This window comes from Notamacropus eugenii, chromosome 2 (genome assembly GCF_028372415.1).
Source record: "Notamacropus eugenii isolate mMacEug1 chromosome 2, mMacEug1.pri_v2, whole genome shotgun sequence".
In the NCBI taxonomy this organism is placed as follows: domain Eukaryota; kingdom Metazoa; phylum Chordata; class Mammalia; order Diprotodontia; family Macropodidae; genus Notamacropus; species Notamacropus eugenii.
Window position 1 is genome coordinate 5,087,975 of NC_092873.1, and position 17,162 is coordinate 5,105,136.

The 17,162-nt window shown below is 39.5% G+C and overlaps 1 protein-coding gene across 1 annotated transcript; it reads left to right on the forward strand.

The window, feature by feature from the left end:
• The first annotated feature begins 9,886 nt into the window (after window positions 1-9,886).
• On the forward strand, window positions 9,887-16,282 carry FAM111A (FAM111 trypsin like peptidase A). Its single transcript, XM_072638702.1, is given in 4 exon segments — window positions 9,887-10,238; window positions 11,496-11,644; window positions 13,550-15,476; window positions 15,479-16,282. Coding segments are annotated over 3 exon segments (2,088 nt in total). The 5' UTR covers window positions 9,887-10,238; window positions 11,496-11,569; the 3' UTR covers window positions 15,565-16,282.
• The last annotated feature ends 880 nt before the right edge of the window (window positions 16,283-17,162 follow it).

Sequence of the window (17,162 nt, forward strand, 5' to 3'; positions counted from 1 at the left end):
AAATCCTTAGTAAACCCTTGTTGACTGACTGTTGGGGTCCCCTAGACCATTTCAGGAATCCCTAAACCCCGACACAAGGCTCTTGTCCCGCAAGAGGCCTTGATCTAGTGAGTAATGAAATGAGGTGGGAGACAAGGTGGTGAGAACTCCGTTTATTCCAGGTAGCTCACATGCATATATAGTCTTAATTACGTGAACATTCCTAAGCCTATACATTGAACCTATCACCTAACATTATTCCTTATATGGGTGTCTTCTCCACTGGACATCCGGAACTGGACAAAGAACTGCCACGTTGCCAACAAAGACAAGACCCTTCCTCCTGAAATCAATCTAGTTCCACCCCTACTGACAAGCCCCCGGGTTATTTTAGGCAGGCTCTCAGTGTGGCGTCCTGCGATGGACAGGGGTCGGCTCTAACTTGTCCCATTACAAATGACTATAAAAGTTGCGGAAAGCAGGACTAGGAAATCCTAGTCCTAATGACTAAAAAAATGAGAATACAAATACCAACAAAACAAAAGTGATTGCTGTGAAACTGTAATGACCAAGCTTGATCCCAAAGAGGACATGGGAGAAAACATCTTGCCCCACTTCTAAGCAGAGGTGGTGGTCTATCAATGGGCAACACTACATAGAACATCAGATTTTTTTTCAACATGATTCTTAGCTTTCCTGAACTTCTTTTCTCCTTTTTTAAATTTGTTGTCATAGGTGACAATAAGGTAAAGGATAGAGAAATAGCTTAGGAGCAGGAAGACCCAGGTGAAAGCTTCACCTCTGACACACACTGGACCTATACCTTGACACTGGACAGTTCAAGAGAAGTCTTAAAGTATTATAGACAAACTTGTTGCTGTGGCTGTTGCTGCTACTACCACTACTGCTATTACTCCTCCTCCTCCTCCTCCTCCTCCTCCTCCTCCTCCTCCTCCTCCTCCTCTTCCTCCTCCTCCTCTTCCTCCTCCTCCTCCTCCTCCTCCTCCTCCTACTACTACTACTACTACGACTACTACTACTACTACTACTACTACTACTACTACTATTTTGTTATTATCACTGTAATAATTTGACAAAGGTTATGTTGCTAGCATCCTAAGAGAAAAGTCTTAGAAGATGTTGACCTGCACTGGTAAAGGGAGTTCTCCCCTCCAGGATTTCACTATCTGAATGAAATCAAAGGTTCAGTTCTTATTCATAAGGGATACTCCATAAGATGGAGTAGGAGGAGGGAGACAGAGGTAAAGTTAGGTGATGTCAAAATAAAACTTCTCAATGAAAAAAGGTTTTTAAATATACAATTTCAACCTCCCTTTCAGGCATAGGTAGCCTGTAAGATCCTTTCTTGTCACATACAAACCTATGACCCTAGGATATGAGCTAATAAGAAAAATCAATAAAGACCATTTCCAATTGAGATTATTCAACTAATAACAATAATAACAGTTAGCATTTATATAATGGCTACTATGTGTCAGGATCCTCACAATGACCCTGGAAGTTAGGTGCTCTTATTATCCCCATTTTACAGTTGAGGAAACTGAAGAAGATAGAGATTAAGTGACTTGCCCAGGATCACACAGTTGGTAGGTGTCTGAGATTGTATTGAACTGAAACCAATTCAACAAATATTTATTAAACCAAACATTATGACCCCAGTTTACTGTCACCAATGACATAAATTGTTTCCACTAAAATATTAAGAGCTAAGGCAAAAAAAATAAGGCATTGTCTTCTGCCTCTTTTTTTGCATCCCCAGGGCTTAATACAGTGTCTGGTACATAGTAGGCATTTAATAAATGTTAATTGATTGGTCAGTTGATGAAAGAAGTGGAAATAATCTGTTTCCACCCAGTCTTTTATTTCAGAGAATAGTGAAAGTATAATAATGGGATCAATGTCTCCCTCTTCTGGTCATTGACTCTTGAGTCAATTCTTCAACAAACAAATCCCAAGGATCCCTTGATAGAGGAAATCTGCATCTATACTGTTCAATACTGTCCAACCCAAAAGCTTTAACTTTTTTCCAGTTTTTTGACCTCAGACAGTTTGCCTCTCCTTAGACAGTCAGGAAGGTATCCAATTCCAGCCCATTCCCTTTCCCTCCCAAAGGCTCATCATGTTGGAGCTCAAGTTGGTTTGATCATTCAAACTCCTAAACTCAATCCACTAGCCTCCACGTCCCCACCAACAGAGATGACAAGGTCTGGGCTAGTCATCAGAAGGCTAGTTTAGGGGCCCAGGGGACAGAGAGACTTTGTCCTTCTGGGCATTTGCAGGTGCTCAATTTACTTTGGTCTCTATCAACTCATGAGGTGGGTAGAAGCACAAAACTGCTCTCAGCTTCATGTGCCCCTCTTCCACCTCAGTATATGTAGGAATTAAAATTGTCCAATCTACAATAAAAGAGACAGGTAGGCCTCTGAGCCAATGGCACTTTATTAAAGGATCCATGATACCCTCTAATGAACTGGACATCATATTTTCCTCACAATCTGAGGTTCCCCCTTCTTCTGGGACCCTGGTTTATACAGTTTGATATCATATTTGTTACCTACACATTCTAAAGCAACTGTACAAAATACATAATTCCATTGGTTGACATGGGCTGCGGAAGCTAAAATAAGCAAAAATAGTATGTCAGCAGGGTCACAAGTTGGGTGAAGCAAGGAATATTTCCATTGACTAAGTGGTCATAAGATGGTCACTTGCTCTTGGACAAGAGAGTGAGGTCTGGAGGTACAAAAATAATTTGGAGGACTTTACACACTATTTACACACACACCATTACAAGGAAAAACAAGAGTGGAGGTTCTCTAGTTAGTTTCTTGATGGAATCCTAATAAAGCTGACCCCTGCCCAAACAATCTAACTTCCTTATAAACCCCACTGAACAGCAAGCATGTTCTGATTTAACCACATAATTTGGTTTTAACCGTGCCTCAGGCACCCAGACTCAATAGAGCCATGACTTCTAAATTCAATTCACATATTTGAACAGGACTGTTCTTGTATTCAACCACGATCACATCATCCATTTAGCCCAACCCAGGACCACAATACCTAACTATTCATCTTGATCAGACAGAACCATATTAGCTAGCCAATCAGAAAGTAGTATGACCAGGATGCTTGAGCATTGACTCATAGAAGGGACTTCTCCTCCATTACCTAACCCTTTAACAAATCCCTCCTGTTTTTTCAATATTAATAATTTCTATTGTGTAATCAGCATCATTACACTATAAATTTGCTTGTGTTGTCTTACTAAGTTGCTGATTCCTCTTGGAAACTAGTCTACTTCTGAGAGGTGTCAATCCTCAAAAAATGCCCATACTTAGATTAGAGGTGGTCTGACTCTGAATTCTTTGAGATAGGGCCACCACAACACACCATGAAATCACAACACCATATTAAACAAAGGAATTTAAAACATGTGGCTCACAGCTCTAGACCCTAATATGGGAAACGTATAATCATTTCCCCCATATAATCATATCAAATTGGTTAAAATTGATTGGAATAGAGTAGGAGTCCAAACGAATTATTTCTTACATTCTCCCACCTTGGTCCCCAGTCCTTCTTTGGATTCTTACAATTTAGAAAAACAGAGAGGAGTTCTACACGAGCAAAGCAAACCCAGAAAGGGACAAGTCCCCTTACTTATACACAAAGGTGACATTAAGGAAGAGAGAAATGGGAACCACTTATAAGGTACTGATTATATTCTATTTCATTAAACATGAGCTCAAAAAATGTCTGAGGTGATTATCTCACTAACCAAAAACCACGAGGGACAGGTACCTCCCAATCAAACCTGCTCCCAGTGAATTTGCTTCCACAGGTCAGCTTACTTGCAGAGATGCCCTTCTCTGCTAAACATCTCTGACAAAAGAGATCTTTATAAATCTAGTTTGCTTATGACAATTACCAGGTCAGGTAGTGAGAGCCAGTTCAAACCTTAATACCCTAACATGAGCAACATTATGCCAGGGAATTTTCATTTTTAGGTTGGCAAAGCCAGACATTGTGATATGCACTTCACAACTATGTCTTTCTCCCAACAGCTCTGGGAGGTAGGTTTCAATATTTATTATTCCCTTTGTACATATAAGGACTGATTATATTCTCTAATTTACTACAGTTGCAATATTTTCTGCCCAACAAATTTGTATTTACAATGACTAGTGGGCAGGGCCCACAAAGTGCAGTCCAGGAAGCATGGAGCACATGCAGCACAGCCCAGGAAGAGTGGAGCACAGCCTGATGTGGCAGGGACAGGACCCTGAACAGACCTCAGGGTACTACTGGCAGCACCAGTTCGAATCTGGGAACTGGTGCTGGGAACTCAACCCACAAATAGCTTCAAAGGTCAGTGGGACAGCTCCTTCATCCAGGAGAGGGGAGTGAGGTCTGGACCCCCAACAGCTGCAAGTTCCATTTTTGGAGTGCTCTGCCCAGAGCCCTCGGGGGAACTGAGCAGCTGATCTGAACCTCAGCCCTGAGTGGCAGCCCTGACAAAGAACTCAAAAGTCAAGTAACTGACTAGGAAAATGCCCAAAAGAGGGAAAAAGAATAAGACAATAGATTACTTTCTTGGTGAGCAAGCATTTTCTTCCATCCTTTCAGATGAGGAGGAATAATTTAGGTCTTCAGAGGAAGACCTAAAAGTCAAGGCTTCTGCAGGGAAAATCTCCAAAATAAATATGCAATGGTGTCAAGCCATGGAAAAGCTCAAAAAGGATTTTGAAAATCAAGTAAGGGAGGCAGAGGAAAACTGGGAAGAGAGTGATGCAAGAAAACAATGAAAAGCAAATTAACAGCTTGCTAATGGAGACCCAAAAAATGCTGAAGAAATTAACACCTTAAAAAATAGGGTAACTCACATGACAAAAGAGACACTGAAAGCCAATGAGGAGAAGAATGCTTTAAAGAGCAGAATTAGCCAAATGGAAAAAGAGGTTCAAAAGCTCACTGAAGAAAAGAGTTCTTTAAAAATTAAAATGGAACAGATGGAAGCTAATGACTTTATGAGAAACCAAGAAATCACAAAACAAAACCAAAAGAATGAAAAAAATAGAAGATAATGTGAAATATCTCGTTGGAAAAACAACTGACGTGGAAAATAGATCCAGGAGAGACCATTTAAAAATTATGGGACTACCTGAAAGCCATGATCAAAAAAAGAGGCTATGCATCACCTTTCATGAAATTATCGAGGAAAACTTCCCTGATATTCTAGAACCACAAGGCAAAATAAATATTGAAAGAGTCCACCAATCACTTCCTGAAGGAGATCCCAAAACAGAAACTCCTAGGAATATTGTAGTCAATTTCCAGAGTTCCAGGTCAAGGAGAAAATATTGCAAGCAGCTAGAAAGAAACAATTCAAATATTGAGGAAATGAAATGAGGATGACACAGGATCTGGCAGCTTCTAAATTAAGGAATCGAAGGGGTTAGAATATGATATTTCAGAAGTCAAAGAAACTAGAATTAAAACCAAGAATCACCTATCCAGCAAAACTGAGTAAAATACTTTAGGGGAAAAAAATGATCATTCAGTGATATAGAGGGCTTTCAAACATTCTTGATGAAAAGACCATACCTGAAAAGAAAATTTGACTTTCAAACACAAGAATCAAAAGAAACCTGAAAAAGTAACCAAGAAAGAGAAATCATAAAGAACTTTCTCACCCCAGCTTCTGGGATAAGAACTCACTCTTTGACAAAAATTGCTGGGAAAACTGGATAACAGTGTGGCGGAAATTAGGCATAGACCCATACCTGACACCGTACATAAGAATAAAGTCCAAATGGGTACATGATTTAGGTATAAAGATTGATACCATGAATAAACTGGAGGAGCAAGGAATGGTGTATTTATCAGATCTATGGAGAAGGGAAGAATTTTTTACTAAAGGAGAGATAGAAAGCATTATGAAATGCAAAATGGATAACTTTGATTACATTAAACTGAGAAGTTTTTGCACAACCAAACCCAATGCAACCAAAATCCGGGGGGATGTAGTAAATTGGGAAAGAATTTTTACAGCTAAGCTCGGGGATAAAGGCCTCATTTCTAGAATATATAGAGAACTGACTCAAATGTATAATCATACAAGTCATTCCCCAATTGATAAATGGTCAAAGGATATGAACAGGCAATTTTCAGAGGAAGAAATTAAAGATATCTATAATCATATGAAAAAATGCTCTAAATCACTATTGATTAGAGAGATGCAAATCAAAACAACTCTGAGGTACCACATCACACCTATAAGATTGGCAAACATGACAGAACAAGACAATGATAAATGCTGGAGAGGATGTGGGAGAGTTGGAACACTAATTCATTGTTGGTGGAGCTGCGAGCGCATCCAACCATTCTAGAGAGCAATTTGGAACTATGCCCAAAGGGCTACAAAAATGTGCATACCCTTTGACCCAGCAATATCGCTACTAGGACTGTATCCCCAAGAGATCATAAAAATGGGAAAGGGTCCCACATGTACAAAAATATTTATAGCAGCACTTTTTGTAGTTGCCAAAAACTGGAAGTCAAGGCGATGTCCATCAATTGGGGAATGGCTGAATAAATTATGGTATATGAATGTAATGGAATACTATTGTGCCTTAAGAAATGATGAACAAGAAGACTTCAGAGAGTCCTGGAAGGACTTATATGACCTGATGCTGAGTGAAAGGAGCAGAACCAGGAGAACTTTGTGCACAGCTACGACCACAGTGTGCGAGAATTTTTTCTGGTAGACTTGGAATTTCGTAATAACACAAGAACTTCTTAAAAAAAAATCCCAATGGTGGTTCTCAAGGCAAAATGCCTTCCACACTCAGAGAAAGAAATATGGAAGTCATTCTCAAAATGTAGCAGATCATGTTTATGTATGTGTATGTTTTTGTGTATCATGTTTAGATTTGTTATATGATTTCTTTCATTTATTGTAGTCTGACTACATAGCATGACTATAGTGAAAATATACTCAATAGGAAAGTATATGTAGAACCTATACAGAATTGTATGCAGTCATGGGGAGGGAGGGGGATAGTGAGGGGTAGGTGTGGGGGGGATAAAATCTCAATTGTATGGCAGTGATTGTTAAACATTAAAAAATAATAAAAAAAAGAAAAAGAAAAAAAAAAGAACTTTCTAAAGTTGAACTGCTTACATTCCTACATGGAAAGACAATATTTGTATCTCTAGAGACTTTTTCTAGTATTTGGGTTGTTGGAGAGATTATACACACACACACACACTCACACATTAGTGTGTGAGTGTGTGTGTGTGTGTGTGTGTGTAGACAGAGAGCACAAAGTGAGTTGATTAAGAAGGGATGATACCTAAAAAAAATAAAATTAAGGGGTGAGAGGAATATATTGGGAGGAGAAAGGGAGAAATGAGATGGGGCAAATTATCTCTCATAAAAGAGGCAAGAATAAGCTTATTCAATGAAAGAGAAAAAGGAGGAGGTGAGAGGGGAAAAGTAAGCTTACTGTCTTCACATTTGGCTTAAGAAGGGAATAACATACTCAATTTAGTATGAAAATCTATATCATACTGCAGGAATGTAGGGGAGAAGGAGACAAGTGGACTGAGGGGGATGATAGAAGGGAGGGCACATGGGAGAAGGGGGTAATTAGAAGTAAACACTGATGGAGAGGAACAAGGTCAAAAGAGAGAACAGAATAAACGGGGGGCAGGATAGGATAGAGGGAAATATAATTAGTCTTACACAGCATGACTACTACAGAAGTCCTTTGCAAAACTACACATATATAGCCTATATTGAATTGCTTCCTTTTTCAGTGGAGATGGGTAGGGAGGGAGGAAGGAAGAGAAGCTGGAGTTCAAAGTATTAGAAATGAATGTTGAGAAGTGTTTTTGCGTACAACTGGGAAATAAGAAATACAGGTAATGGGGCATAGAAATCTATCTTGCCCTACAAGAAAAGAGAGAAGATGTGGATAAGGGAAGGGAGGGGTGTGATAGAAGGGAGGGCATATTGAGGGAAGGAGTAATCAGAATGCAAGATATTATGGAATGAGGGAGGGGAGAGATGGAGAGAAAATTTGGAACTAAAACTTTGATGGAAATGCATGTTGAAAACTAAAAATTAATAAATAAACATTAAAAAAAGAATGGCAATAACCAAACTTCATTTTGCACAAGGTTCCATTGTTTTTACTTATTACTTACTTGATTATTTTTTACTTATTTGGCTTACTTTTACTTATCTTTGTTTTTAAATTATTCATAAGTTCTCTTCCTTATCAAAATTTCAACATTTTATACCTTTATGAGCCATATACACATTTAATTTGATATTTTCTAATCTAAGCACTCTGTATTAGGTGAGTATGCACTTAATTTATTCCTTTATCTCCCTTTTTATATTCTTATTTAATTCCATCTGCAGGGATTCTTTCCCTAACTTACTATAGCCTTATATACACAATTTGAACTTATTTTCACTAACCAATTGACTTCAACACAAGTCTGACTGTTTTAATTTGTCTAAACAATTGACTTAAACTATAATAATGTCATGAAATTTCATTTACCTTCAGCTGCTTTCTAATTTCAAAACAAGCTTTACCTTTTTCAGAGAGCACTTTGGGATTCACCTTTACTCTGGAGTCCCTCTCAGGACATGCTCCACCCTGGTAGGGTGGTGGTTTAAATGCAGTAAATGAACGGCACACTTTCATTCTTTTCTGAAGATGGGCTAAAATTCTCTCATTCTGCCTACTACTAATAAAAATTCCTTCCTGAAATAAACTTAGCCCAACACTAAGTACAGGTTTTTACTGGTGCCTTTATTATACACTAAAATTAAAACCACTTTCACAGATTGATACCCCAAAGCTCCAGTCTTAGACATTGGCTAGCTGAAATTTCTTCAGGCTTAGGAAATGGGTTTCCTTTTTAAACTTTGAGCTGCAAAATTATTTAAGTTTACAAGAATTTTTTTTTCTAATTTCTCCTATACTATCTCCTAAGCTTTTATTACTTTAACACTTCCCTATTGTAAATGACTTTGCAATTCTCAGCAATACAATGAATCAAAATAATTCCAAAGGACTTATAATGAAAAGTGCTTTCCATCTTCAGTGAAAGAACTGATGGAATCTGCAGAACAAAACATACTTTTTTCATTATTTTTCTTGGGGTTTTTTTGTCTGTTTTTTTTTTTCACAAAAATAGTAACAAAGAAAAATATATTGCATGTCTGCACAAGGACATTCTATATCAAATTGCTTGCCTTTTCAAAAAGGTAGTAAGAGGGGAGGGAAGGAGAGAATTTGGAACTCCCAATTTTTAAAAATGAAGGTGAAAGCTTGTTTTTACATGTAATTGGAAAAAATATTTTAAAAATATTTAATATAAATATTTAAAATAAATATAAAATGATATACTAAAATAAATATTTTAAAATATTTAAAATAAAAAAAAGAAACCCTTCCTACCCCCATGGTAGATACTTCAGAGCTAGTTCATTATCTCTTTTTTTTTCTTCTGAGATTGAATTGTTCAAGATCTCTATTTGGTCTTCTGGTAATTACAATATTTTATATTTCCATAGATAATTCTTTCTTTTTTGAATGCTTGGTTTCATTGCTATAGAATTGTACATTGATGGCTTCATTTTTGTTTTTGTTTTTGTTCTTAGGAGACCTACATTCCTCTGACTTGTCTATGGTTAGTAAGCATAGTAGGCTGACTGAATCCAAGTCTTCTGGATTAACATGCCCAGGGAAGGTCTTAGCAAGCACAGGGACTTTTCAAAGGGGAAAGGTGTGGGGGAGTGGGGAAAGGAGAGGGTCCCAAAGACATTATTGTGGGGAGGAGAGAATTGGGCCATTCCTCTTCCCTCTCATCTCTCTGCCTCTCAAACTCAATTCCTGCTTCTCCTTCATCTCAGTTTCATTTTCTTTTTCAGAGCAGGGTTCTTCTCTTTGCCGGAATTGACGACGCTAGAAACTGAAAGGACTGGTGAATTTGTCTACAGTAACTCACTGGGTGAGTCCCCTCTCTGGCCTCTCTCTTTTCTTCCCTTGCCTCGCTCACTCGGAGCTTATACCCCCGAAGCCTTCAGGCTGTGATTGAACCTTTCAAAGCCTTAGTAGCTGAGACCCGGACAGCATCCCCAAGCTACTTCATCTAGGGCGCCCAGCGGTCTCTTCTCTTCGAGGCTCAAGGCTCAGTGGAGAGAGCATCAGGTAAGCAACCGATCAATCTATCAATTAATAACTATTCATTAAGCCCAGACTGGGTTCCAGGCACTGTGCCAGGCGCCGGTAATGAATCCACCTTCGCTGAAAGCCTTCAGATGGAGGCTGGTTGACTCATTTGTTGTCGGGGAAGCTGTAGAGGAGATGTTCGTATCAATTGCTTCCAAGCATCCTCCAGACTCGGGGATTTCCTACTAGCCCCAGGATTCCCTCCCCTTTCAGCGCCAGCGTTCTGAGATTCGGTGAAGCAGGGAGGGAGATCTGGCTGCTGCGACATCACAAGCGGTCAGCTAGGAGCCAGATGCTAGGGTGGGGAGGGAGGAGGACCTTCCAAACCACCTGTGACGTTAACAGGTCACGTTAACACGTTTAGCCTTCGTTTCCACCTAGGGCTAGGTCAAGGGTTCTTCATTTTTCTGAGGAGTCATGGACCCCTTTGAGGGCATTCTGGTGAAACTCATGACCCTTTCCCAGAATCATGTGCTTCAAAGCACAAAAGAAAATACATAGCTTTACAAGAGAAATAAATTATATTTAAAGTTTTATATACATACAAATAAATGTATGTCCCTATACTCCTTTTAAATATGTAATTTTTTAAAAGTCAGGGACCCCAGGTTAAGTACACCTGACCTGCAGGATCTTCAATGACCCTTCCTCTGGCCTAGGGAAAACTGAGAACAAGTGGATAGAATGACGTCTAACTTTTCTTTCAGCTTTCCGGATATGATCCCATGACCTCTGGACAATCTGTGAACCAGTAACTTGCCTAAACTAGCTACTCACCACTAATTAGGGGATGGAAGGGTCCCCTTGAAAGAGGGGCTTGTTTTGGCACTCATCCTAATGTTCAGTAATGCAGGTTTGGGGAGGAGAAACTGCCTAACAAGGCTCAATCATTATGTGATAATGCTAACTTTGCAGAATGAAGTGAGTTGGGGCATGTTATCTAAAGAATGCCTGCACAACTTAAATTCTTTCAGAGCATAGAATTTAGAGCTGGAAAATAGGTCACGTGATCCAACAACGTCACTTTACAATTAAAATCAGGTCCAGAGAGCAGCCTTCACTTGGCCCTGGCCACCCAGCTCATAAACAACAGAGACAAAATTCAAATAATTCAGACCTCAAGTACCTCACTTCCTTTCCTTTGTTCTTTCAGTTCCAATGGCTCCTGCCTAGCAGGTACTGTGTCACATTGGCTAATCAGTTGATGACATGAGTGTTGATCCCCCTTTTCTTTAGGTTCTTGTGAAAGGGACCTTGCTCTTGCCATCTGTTTCATTATTAATACAGCCTTGAATTGAAAAGGAAGCCCCATGGCATCTAAAGGAGATGAGAAGTTACTTCAGCCTATCTCAAATGATAACCAGGAAACATCAATGCCTAAGAGGGTATGTATGTATGATATTAGCCTGTGTAGACCAGCTAACCAGCACTCAGATGATGAAGGTAAGGTGCTAGAAATGGAGACAGAAGATAGAATTAACCAGGATAGAAAACAAATGAAAAGCAGTTGCTGATTTTGGATGCCATAACACATCTGGAATATCGCACCTTTCTCCTCCTCATGTTTTCTTTGAGCTGCTAAATTGAGGGCTTGGAGAGTAGAATGTGTTGCAGTTGGGGGAAAATATCCTTTCAATACATCACTGCTCTCAATTATGTCACTGATTTTTTTGATAGGCATCCACCTGGTTACATCACTCTTCTGGTAAAAAATCTTTACTAGTTCTTCATTGACCAGTAAAGTTCAGTGAAATACAGATACTAGCCTACCTTCCCAGTCTCCTTTTCCTATACGGTATGGTCTGATCAAAACTGACTACACTCTCTGCCATGAATGGGTGTACACCCCTCTGTGTTTTACTTTCAGCTTCACATTCCAAAGTCATTCCAAAAGATTTCCCTCACCCTCCTGACCTGCTGAATCATCAATCAGCTTTGAAATTCCCATTCAAATTTTCCCTTCCTCAGTAGGAAATTGCTTATTCCACTAGGAAATGACCTTTCCACTCAGATTTCACACAAGGCTGTTTTACAGCTCTCTGGTGGCCTTGTAATTATTTATATTAGAATCACCTAGCACACATCAGAGCACTCCTCCTGTAAATCATCCTACATAAAGTCAGGACCTGAGTTTTACCAATATTTTTGATCTTCTTCAGCTCACACAATGAACACTTGACAATTTTTAATTGCATATCATTCAATAAGAGGATGTTTGGTGTCAGAAAGTGCTAGCTATGAGTTGGGAAGACCTGGTTTAAAAGGCTGGTTCTAACTATGTGCCCATATTGGTAGGCAGATTGTTTAATCTCTCTGTGCCCCAAGGAGTTGTGTTAAAGTATAAATTAAACAACAGTTGTTGATTTGTTTTTGGAGAGACTTTCCTCTCTGAGAGGTCTTATGCAAATTCCCAGATCGTGACCTTATGCCTTGAATGATTCCTTGCTCTATCCCTTCATAATTTTTTTTACTACCATTTACTTCTGTGGACCCAAATACATTTACTATGATGAAGACAAAACAGGTCTTTGATTGGCATTATCAGGATCTCAGTCTCCTATCATTATTACTTCTGTAACTTACATTTCTAGGGTTCCCTACATTTTACAAAGGGATTTCCTTACAGTGACCCTGTAAAGTGGAGAATCCATGTCTTATTATTGCCATTTGACAGGAACCTGAAAAACCTAAGAGAAGTGAGGGGCCCAGAGAGGTGCCCAAAGTCAGACAGCCACTATGTGCCAAAGCAGGATGATAATAATAATATTAATAGTAACAGTAAAAATAATAATTAACATTTAGATAGTACTTAAAGCTTTACAAATCATTTCACAAATATCTCATTTTATCTTTGAAACACCCCTGAGAGCTAAGTGCTACTGTCATCCCCATTTCCAGATGAATGAATGAATGAATGAATGAATGAATGAATGAATGAATGAATGAATGTGTTGGTGTTTTAAGTGCTATGTGCTCTGCATTGAGCTAATGCCTGGGACACAAACACAAAATCCAAGATAAAGCGTACTCTCAGGGAACTCACACTCTAGTAGCAGGAGACTATATCTAGGAAGTGCTGGGTGCAAGTCAGAAGGGAAGACCCTAGGGTCCTTAGGACCCAGCAGCAATGTAGAAATCCTGTTCTTTAATGTGAGTTCCATTCATCAAGCCGCAGTGAGCTAACATTTTCCCCCCTGAGGCCCAGTGCTTTGTCCACTCAGCCTCTTCACTGCCCCTAATCAATGGTGCTTTCTGCTCCATTTCTTTCTCTCTTTTTTCTCTTTTAAAAGGTAAAGGGGGAGCATCCTCATCTCCAGCCACCTGAAAACAAGTGTCCTGGAAGCATCTTAATGCCAAGTGAGATTGGTAAATATGCTGAGCAGGTTGTCATAGCACATCCTGCAGATGACACAGAAATTGAACTTACCATTTCTATAACCAAAAGGCAAAAGCATTCAGAAGGTAATTATAAGGTATATGGGAAACCTAATGACAGCGTGTATACCACTCTGATGAAGAACGAGGTTGTCCAGAATGAGCTGAAGAAACAACCAGAGAAGGAGATGAAAGTGTCCACAGGTCAAACTCCCAAAGTATATGTGAACTTAGGCATGCCCCTGAAGTGTCTGAAGAAAGATACCAACCTTCATATTACCTTTATCAAAAGTGAAAGGCGTCAGAATAATGAACCACAATCGGATAAAAGTATTGACCAATACAAAAGTATTGACCAAGAGTGTTTCACATTCTGCATTTCTGCAGAGGGGAGAGGGAAAAAAATAATCACTAAACTCAATTATGGTGCCAAAAAGGACTATCTTTCTGTCTATGGCATTAAAGGAGAGACTATATATGATGCCCTGAGCAATGACAGCAGATTTCTTTCCTGGGTGACACAAAATGACTGGACACTAGTTAAAGAGGGGATTGAATATGTGAAAAATACTCCAGTGGAAAAAGCAGCGAATCAAAAATTTGATGTGATTGTTAAAAAAACAAAAATAGAAATATCTCAAAAGGGACACAAAGAGAGGGTTAAGAAAATGACCTTGCCACAAAATTCCAATTCAAAGGAACAGATAGAGGATCTTGGTACCACCCAGGAAGGTGCACAGTCGACCAGTGATGTTGTCAAGTTTTTGAAGCCAGAGATGGCAAAGGGAGCCAGAGAACCAATTCCTTCAGGATCTATACCAAAAGAAAGCAAGTTCCGTTTTACTGAACAGCATATCTTAAAAATATACCACATTTTCACAGAGGAAAATAACTTGATCAGAAATTTCTTTCAAACGGAACTAGCAAATGCTGGGGGAGAGGACAATAAGCTATTTAATCTGCATCTGGAAAAATATGGCAAAGTAACTGAGGATGCCATGACATCCAAAACCTTCAAAACACTGGCTTCTCTAGCAGACTCCATAGGGTATATACATTTGACCATAAATGGACGCTCTTCCCAAGGTACTTGCTTTGTCTTCTGGGATAGGTACATTCTTACTTGTCAACATGTAATAACTGAAATAATTAATATAGAGAATGAACCAAAATGTGCACAGAAAATTAGTGAAAAGTCATTTGTGACGTTCACTGATGAAAATCCTAACTATTCCTCCAAAAAATTTGGCATTGAACCCTGGCTTGAAGTTTCAAGTAAATCTCTTGATTATGTAGTCTTAAAACTGAAGGAAAATGAAGTCCCAAAGGGTTTATTTAAGCAGAATCAGAACACTGAACTACCCAGGAATGGCACTGTTTTTATTATTGGACACCCAGAAGGAGAGGTGAAGAAGATTGACATCTGTACTGTGATCCCTCTAGCAGATCGGGAAAAGCAGCGTCAGACAGTTCTTGAGGAGAGACAGAAACCAGAATGCAATGACACAAACTGCGTTATTAACGATCCCAAAAGTACATGTATCCACGCATTCTCTGCACAAAGTTTCCATCAAATGGATCTGAAGAAGCCTCAGGATATTGTCACCTATGACAGCTCTTTCTTTGATGGATCTTCTGGCTCCCCAGTACTCGATGTATCTGGTCAACTGGTTGCCATGCATGCTGCTGGCTACAAATACTACTATCAGAATCAAAAACAGAGTGTCATTGAGTATGGCTTTTCAATCAATTCTATTCTCAATGATATGAAGCAGAATCATGAAAGTTGGTATAATTCACTATTTCCATACCAACAGGATGTAGAAATGGTGAATGCTAGTGATTCACCACCACGCCTCATCTTCAGGGAAAATGCCTCTGGGGCTTACTGACATCTGCAGGGGAGAGGTCAGTGGTTTTCCAAGACTGAATCCAGGAACTCTCAGCCCCAATGCTGGTTAGAGCTCTTCCATACCTTTCCATCCTCATGCCCACACATTTTTCGCATAAGTCCTGCACGGAGAATCAGTAACTGACATGTACACAGTGCCTTAACATTTGTAAAAACCCCTTACAAATATCGTCTCATCTGAGCCTCACAACCCTGTGATGTGGATATCTAAAAATCAAGCCTAGTAGATGCAGTATGCTTGCCAAGATTGGTGTGCATATCCAAGTTTTCCTGATTTCAAGTCAATTCCTGTCCCACTCCACCCCCCACCTCATTCTACTTCTACAGTTCTGAGGCAGCAAGTGACAAAGTTAAGTGACTTTCATCCTACAGATTATTCAGGTACCCTGGTGATGTTAAAAGCTGATGAATGCAGAAAGTCCATTAGATGGACTTGCTGTGGTGTCCATAGGATAATGGAGACCAAATATGTGGGGGATGAGTAGGGGTGGTTGGCTTATGGTCTAGACCACTGGAGGGGAGTACCCTATTATCAAGTTCACAGATCCTCTGAAGGCCTAAATTATTGAAATATCTCTGAGATACCCTTGTACCCTGTGGGCTTTCTCTTGCCCTTAGTTTTTACCTAGTTCAATTACTTTTCCTGTCATCTGTATCTTCACCTTCTTTATCACTCCTAACCTGGAAAGTCATCTTTGTCAATAGATTATGAAACAATAAAAACCATACAATTCAATATTCACTTGTTGAGTGCTTCCTCCATATAAGTAAGAAATCTTGTTTGAAACTGGAAATACAAAGATGGAAAATGGCATAGCCTAGGTACTCCTGGAACTTAGATTCTGTCAGATGATAAAAGGAGAAGATATGGACTACTACCCTTACTACTGCTACTATTTCTGCTGCTGCTGCTACTACTACTACTACTATTGGTAATAATAATATTAATAACTAACATTTATATAGGATCTACTTTGTGCCAGGCATTTTGGTGAGTGTTTTAGAAATATCATCTCATTGGATCCTCACAACCACCAAGGGAGGTTATTTCCATCATTAGCCCTGTTTTACAGCTGAAAAGTCTCTGAGGCAAGATACCTCGTTCCAGGCATTCTCTCCACTGTTTCACCTAGCCACCCAGTATTTCTAGATGCATATAATACAAGGTGGAATGTGAGGGAGGCAAAAACATTCTAGGAAAATTTGAGGAGCCAGAAATATCAGGAAAGGCATCTCTGAAGAGGTAACTTCTGAGAGGAGTCTTAAGGGCCAAGAAATCTTTTTCTGAAAGACATGCATGGAAAGGAGTTCATTCCAGGCATGGAGGGTAGCCTGCTTAGAGGATGAATCATGACTCTTTTTTGTGCATTAAAGTTTCAGGAATGTTTTGTTTTTCTTTTCTTTTGACACTGGAACTCCTCTTATCCAGACTGGAGGTGGGGTAGCCACTCTTTAGCAAGACTCCAATACTGCTCAGCCCCAAAGCTTTAACTTTTTTCCATTTTATTAGGCTCAAACGGCTTACTCCTCCTTAGCCAGCCAGGCAGGTATCCCTCTCCAACCCATTCCCTTCCCCTCCCCAAGGCTTACCATGTTGGTGCTCAAGTTAATCTGGT